Source organism: Anneissia japonica, unplaced genomic scaffold (genome assembly GCF_011630105.1).
Source record: "Anneissia japonica isolate Jap-2015-1 unplaced genomic scaffold, ASM1163010v1 scaffold212_len457575_cov179, whole genome shotgun sequence".
Lineage (NCBI taxonomy): Eukaryota > Metazoa > Echinodermata > Crinoidea > Comatulida > Comatulidae > Anneissia > Anneissia japonica.
This window is the reverse complement of record NW_022758217.1, coordinates 394,042-401,083: the sequence shown is the minus strand read 5'-3', so window position 1 is coordinate 401,083 and position 7,042 is coordinate 394,042. Positions and strand designations below refer to the sequence as shown.

General features: G+C 33.3%; 1 protein-coding gene across 3 annotated transcripts in view; it reads right to left on the bottom strand.

Annotated features, from left to right (window-relative positions):
• Window positions 1-730: 730 nt before the first annotated feature.
• LOC117125225 (CD97 antigen-like) overlaps window positions 731-7,042 on the bottom strand; it is a 24,248-nt gene continuing 17,936 nt past the window's right edge. The window contains exons 2-8 of one of the 3 annotated variants that reach the window (XM_033271685.1): window positions 6,837-6,922; window positions 5,600-5,711; window positions 5,203-5,300; window positions 2,939-3,156; window positions 2,044-2,110; window positions 1,426-1,526; window positions 731-955 (exon numbers count right to left, since the gene is read on the bottom strand). In XM_033271685.1, coding sequence (XP_033127576.1) covers window positions 778-955; window positions 1,426-1,526; window positions 2,044-2,110; window positions 2,939-3,096 — 504 coding nt within the window. In that variant the 5' untranslated portion in view covers window positions 3,097-3,156; window positions 5,203-5,300; window positions 5,600-5,711; window positions 6,837-6,922 and the 3' untranslated portion in view covers window positions 731-777. Of the gene's footprint in view, window positions 956-1,425; window positions 1,527-2,043; window positions 2,111-2,938; window positions 3,157-3,952; window positions 4,038-5,202; window positions 5,301-5,599; window positions 5,712-6,836; window positions 6,923-7,042 lie in introns of those variants that run through there. The other 2 variants (XM_033271687.1, XM_033271686.1) reach the window with 2 other exon arrangements.

Genomic DNA, 7,042 nt, shown 5'->3' with positions numbered 1-7,042 from the left:
ATCAAATGCTGCCAGAATGGTGCACTCCATAACCTTTGGCGTCTGCCTGTGTGCATTCATTCATTAATTCGTGATTTCTATGGACGTCAGTCCGACCATAGTATGCCAAAACATTTTCCCTTAATATACGACTAATTGCATCACTTTTAATTTTACGTATGTCTGGTGTGGTTTGCTCAAAAAGTTCCAACTGAGACCAAAATCCTTATGTGTGGTTTTCTTTTTAAATTTATTTTTTACACAAACTGCAGCATGCATTAGGCGTCGAAGTTTCAAATCTTTGGTCTTCCGACTTTTCCGTATTTTTTTGAGGACTGGTATAATTGCTGTCTCTTATACACATCTAGATGTGTATAAGAGACAGCTATTATGTATTATTATTAACACCTGTAACTAGTCTAGGAGCTGATGTCAAATTGATCAACATATTTTTAAATTGAAAGAATGTAATCAACTAAGAGGGATGTTAAACGGCAACCTTTTCCAGATTAACAATCCATTAAACGAAAATTTGTGCTGCAAGCCTCAGTCTTAAATTTGGTTCTTATTCTGTTACAACAAAGATAGTACTCGGTTAATGATTTTACAAATAGCTTACAGTACCAGTCAAGGGGGTTTTCGTTAGTTAAACTTGTATTGTAGGTCAATATTTTAAAACTGTAAAAATATTTTGTGTAAAATAAATCGACAGTTAAAGTTAACGATTCTACAATTCTTTTTGTGGAAAATGTTTTCGTCAGTTAGGAGTTAAGCTGTCAACAGTGAACTAATAGAATATCATCGAACCTCATTGCTGAAGACGAACTGTGACAGCAGGATCAAGAACCCTTGCATGGAATTCACGATAACATAAATACATTCCATTGCTTGCCAGTCGCAAAAAACGATGATACCACCGAAAATCCATGAAAGTCCAACTGCTGGTACAAGGAACAATATACCAAGAAACATATTTCTGTTTAAACAAAATACAACACATCGTTAACATTTAAACAAATTGTGGCACGTGCTCAAATAATTATGTCGACAACACATTTCATTATACTCTTCTAAACGCAGTAGTTAAGAAAGTGAGATTAAGCACGTGCACGCGTGTTAGTGTAATTGTGGATTAGGAAATTCAACTAAGTTCCATTTTCTTCTATGAAAAATCAACTTGGTTATTCTTCCTGTGTAGTGTGGCTCTCTCGGTTAAACCACGATATCTCACGGTTTCGGCAATTTCAGTACAGTACATTTCGTGGATGAACATTGTTTACTCTGACTCTTCTCTTCTCCCATATCTACGCCTATATAAACTTTGAAATTCATAATTTCCTAGTTTTTTTCTTAACGTTCTTCCTGTTTAGAATGCAATGCTTACAAACCTATTCTTATCTGTTTCATACTGTATTTGACATAGATTTTAATATTATTACAGCTAACCTGATCCGTTTGAGCGTTTGCATTTCTTCTTCAGTTTGGCTTGGTAGTTGAGACTTCTTGAAAGCTACATATCCAATTACAATCAACTGCACGAGAACAACCTTTGACAGAAAATTTTACATCTTGTTATTAGTATGCTAAAGCACAAGGGCAATCACCTACTATGGAAGATCTTTTTGATACTAAGTTTGTATGTAAGCAAAATAGGCGAATAGGCTAATGCTTATCATAATAACTAGAAATTCATCTAAAAATGTTTCATAATTATTCTCGGTATTGAGCGAGTGTTCTTTTTGTGGACAATATATATTGGAAAATGCTGAAAGGACAACCGAGAACTGTCTAAAGCCTGGTTTCCATAAAATCGCTACAATGTCGCTACAGTGTTTTCAGTGCAATGGTTGTATTGCGTAGCATTTGCCCGGCCGGCGCATCAATCAGGAAGGCTCCCCGATTCCACCGACCAATCTTCATCACTGAAAGCTGTCGGCGATAGCGTGTAGTGATTGTATGGAAACCAAGCTTAAAAATACTGATAATTACTAATTTTTAGCACTTTGCCATTGTTATGTATTGTAATACATTTTCGTGCAATTAAGTGTAAAAGAGAGGCTTTACCAAATTGGAGATGTACACGGGAAAAATGAAAGTCCAGATGGAACCAGATTTAGCATTCAACCAACACCTAGAATTGATAAGATTAAGACAGTAGAAATATTTACATTTTCAGTCACAATTTCCCTCATAGCTTAAGATTCATAGGTAGAAATGATGCCATGTTGTACACGTGTACAAAGTTCTTAAGTGCACAAATATGAGCGCCAAATTCCAAATGTTTAAAAAACACTTTTTCTCTTTGCTGCCAGCAAGGAGAGCAGCGTTAAAATTAATCAAGGTACCCAAAAACTGCAATGACTAAGCACACCCACAATTACTACCACCAGTTTATCTGACTAAATTTATATAATAAATATATAATGTAGATATATATAGACGGTAATAAATTTTTCCTCCATCGGGATTTTAACCCTTTCGATTAACCTCTGGATATATACCAACTGAACTATGAGACCTAGTGGTGTATATATCCTTGTATCATCTTGGATTTTTCAATTATTTTCCTTTTTTCCTTTTATCTTGTAACCCGTATGTAATGTTTCATGTTTTTCTACAATTTGCGATTGTTTTTCTCTGTTGCTTTGTTTATAAATAAAATAAAAATAAATAAATAAATAAATTAAGACTCGTCTTTTCTCAATTCTTACGTAATGGGCAATGAATATTATGTACTAATGTTTATATATATATATATAGGCATATATATAATATATATATAGGCCTATATATAATTATTTGATCATAATTCCTATCTGTTTGCAGCGTTTCATATCTTTAAAAAAGGCGCTTTATAAATGCCCAGATTGGATTTGATTGGATAAATAATAACAGTGCTCAGATCGTAACATAAGAAAAACATGATTAATAAGGTGTTCAAAGTAAAAACTCGAATTACTCATCAGATACATAGTTCCCTCTTGCTATACCAGCTGTCGGCCCAACGACAATGACAGGTCCAAACCAACCAATGAACCGACTGTAAGTGAAGCGCTTTATATGATCAGCAAACGGATGATTAATCTTCATGTACACATCTGTCGATATAATCACCATCCACGAGAAAGCTGCCAAGAGACTGTAATGCAAACAAGCGGCAATAAAACAGCATGCGATCTGTGAAGAAAAAATGTAGTCCTGGACGCTTCTTGTATATTTACTGAAAGGTAATTTATCACATATTGTGAACAACACTCATCATCATCATCATCATCATCCTATCATATCATATCACCATCATCATCATCATCATCATATCATATCATATCATATCATATCATCATCATCATCATATCATATCATATCATCATCATCATATCATATCATATCATATCATCATCATCAACTAATGAAAATACATTATTTTATTTTATGCTCGATAATAAATATTTGAGGATAAAGAAAAATACAACAAAAAGTATAGAACACTATCGAGGGATCTCAAAGGCAATAAACAAACATTCAATTATTTTTTATTTCATTCCTTTAGGCACATGGCCAAGAATTACCAATAGCGACTTAATCATTGTCCTATTAGATAGGTGGCAATCCCATGACAAACATATACATAAAATAAATCTCGTATTAAAACTTCAGGAGTGGAGTTTTGTCATAAGAAAAAATCTGACAGGATTTGAACCCAGGACTCTTGAAGGCCAGCAAAGTTACCCACCAAGCTATTCAACTTCAAAAAGAAAACACAAGATCAAAACAACAAAATACATAGTAAGATATATAAAAAGAGAAGTAGGTAATAAATATTTGAATATAGTTTATTCTTTGATTATTATGTACCATTCAACTAAAATTTATATTTATTAGTTTTTGCTTAATCTTGCTGACAGCTAGCACGACAGACTGCAGTGAATACATAACCTCCTTGAAAGAGGTAATACGTGGAACTATAACTTACCGGCCGCTTTGCACATAAAATAATATGCAGCAGAAAAATAAAATAAAACTGTACTCTTCCACACTACCATTTCAATTATGACGGCACACTTCCAAAAATTTTAGATTTATTTCTTGCACGAAACGATACAAACTAAACCAGTTGTCTATCGTACTCCATCTATTGAAAAAAGTACTATACTGCATGTTCGTTATTTGTTAGTAATGTATCATATGAAGCGTTAGCTCGGTATGCTATCAAATTGTTTTTTATATCAAGATAAAATTTAAAAATCATTATTTTTAAGAAAATCTATTTCGATTTTGAAATAGGACAATAAATATGATTAATTGTTGCTTCAACTTACAAGGCTATAAATTATTAAAATTTAATTTTCATTAGCCTCAAAGTAAATCAATTATATCGATAACAAGCATGAGTACAACTATATTAAATCATTTTATTTTAAATTCTTTTTTAAATTTTAATTTCTTTTAAAAATAATAATAAAATTGAAAATTTGTAACAAGCCGAATAAGCGCCCCACATGAAAAACAATTCGATAACATTCAAATACAATAACAAATAACATAAACAGAGGAACCAAGGATCTTAATTCCAGAGGAACCTTTATAAATATAAAAATAAATGTTTTCGAAAGTAAGGCTTACTATTGTATTTACCCACTGTCTAGCATTTTTATTTTGAATCATCGTTTTTTGGCAACCTGATTTTTGTTTTACAAAAAAGACTCTCTTTGTCGGAATATTATGAAAAAACATCAAGAAGATGCAGGGAAACCGAATTGGACTTTCTACAATGCTTACCCCGCATTAAAATAAACACATTAAATAGTAAATGTGAAATATTTTTCTGGCTGGACTGGTCTTCATTTTTATTACATTTGATTAATATTAATGAAGACCAGTCCAGCCAGAAAAATATTTCACATTTACTATTTAATGTGTTTATTTTAATGCGGGGTAAGCATTGTAGAAAGTCCAATTCGGTTTCCCTGCATCTTCTTGATGTTTTTTCATAATATATCTCAGATAAGAATAGGTTAGTGAGCTGTTAAGAACCCATCGTACTAAGCCTCGGCATTGTGTGGTAGGGTAACCAGTTTCTTTCTACGTCACCTTTATATCTCCCCAGTATTTTCAACCAGGTACCAAATTATACTGCTGAGTGGAGAGATACAAACGTATGTAGATTTGAATTTATTAACATTGAAAAAAAATTATTCATACCTTTAATTCATTCCAACTTACTTGAAACCGCACATGATTCCGAGAGATATGATTAGAGAAGCACTGGAAATTGCAACTCCAACGTTAGTAAGCTGGGTCAAAATCTTGTTCTCATTTATCTATAAAATATTAAAATCATGCTTAAACAACTTAGGTGAACAATTAGTAGCCGCAAACTATCTGTCAATAGAGAGCTTTCAATTGCGCGTGACCGTCTTATCTTGCGTTCTCTGCACTACGTAGATTTCGGGCCACACTACGTCATAGAATTCAAGCGAGGAGAACTGAACTTCCTCGCATGCACAGTGAAATGTACGTTACGTCATTACGTTCCATACCTTACAGTCCTCACGTAATCGCATGCTCTGTGATACCTGAATGTGATTTTTATTTAATTGTTTTAAGTAATTATTCTTACCTGTTCTGGTTTCATCAAAATGACAAATGATGTCAAGTGAGTGCATATACACGTCACGCCGCTTTTGAAGTAATCGTCATATATCGTTTTACAGCCCTTTGTCGACCACTCGCTTTAAAATGCAACAGTAAACAGTTTTTGAATGGTATAATACGTTAATAATAATAATAATAATAATAATAATAATAATAATAATAATAATAATAACAATAATAATAATAATATGTTAGACTAAGAATAGCGCTTAATGCCAACAAGGCCTCTAAGTGCTTCGCATTATTCCCTCAATCATTGGAACAAACACATCAGGAACAAATACTCAGCTCCCTAAGGAGAATTCCATAATGTTGCAGCTGTAAAACAGCGCGTGTTTGGGCTACCAGGTACCCAGTACTCTTGGGTGGAGAGAGAATAAAGTATTAGAACATAGGCCTACAGTATAAGAATCTTTTTTCCAAATTATTTCCTATAGATGCTGCACACATATATTGACATACAGTAGGGAGATTTAAGAATAGGAAAGAAACTCTGAGCTTCTGAAATATATACCGAAAATATACAAAATAATCAGTATGTCATTATTGAATTACGTTTTTGTAAAAATTTGAAGGCAGCCTACACATTTCATAATAAAAATAATGAAAACAGAATCTCAACCTCCGGGATTCAAACCCCGGAGCCGTTGCTTAAAGGCCTGTTTATACGTCAACGATAACGATAACGATAATTATGACGTCATCTGATTTGATTTGTTAAAATATTTTGTTATCGTTGACACAATAAATCGTTATCGAATCGTTCTAGTGTAAAAAATTCTCTTATTTCTTTCATTTTCTATATGAACAATCGCTTTTTAGCTTTTTATCGTTATCGTTATCGTTGAAGTATAAACAGGCCTTAAGCCGGGTAGGCCTACTCAATGAGAACGACAGTCGTCAGCCGATGCGATTCTATGAAGTACGCAACGGATCGTTTTTAATGACGATCCCTTGTCTAGGGCTCACAGGGAGCGGAGTTGGATTCGTCGTACGACGGTCGTACGACCGTCGCACGACGAATCGGAGTTGGATTCGTCGTACGACGCAGTGAGTTCCCGGCTTTAGAAAGCGAACGTCACAACCAGGCTACAAAGATACAAACACGCACGTACACCCAAACACACACACACACACAAATCGAACGAAAATATGCTGAGGAAATAACAAAAAAAGTATTAATTAATATTATTATTACTTACGCTGATATGAAATCATCATCATCCTGTGTATAGTGACACTGAGGTACTAGAGTCTGATTCATATTTGCACTATCTTCCTTATTTGTCTGCTTAAATATTTGGTTAGAATAAATTGTTGTTAAATCGACAAAATGCTTACTGTTTCTTGGTATATATATATACATATATACATATATACATATATATATATATATATATATATATAT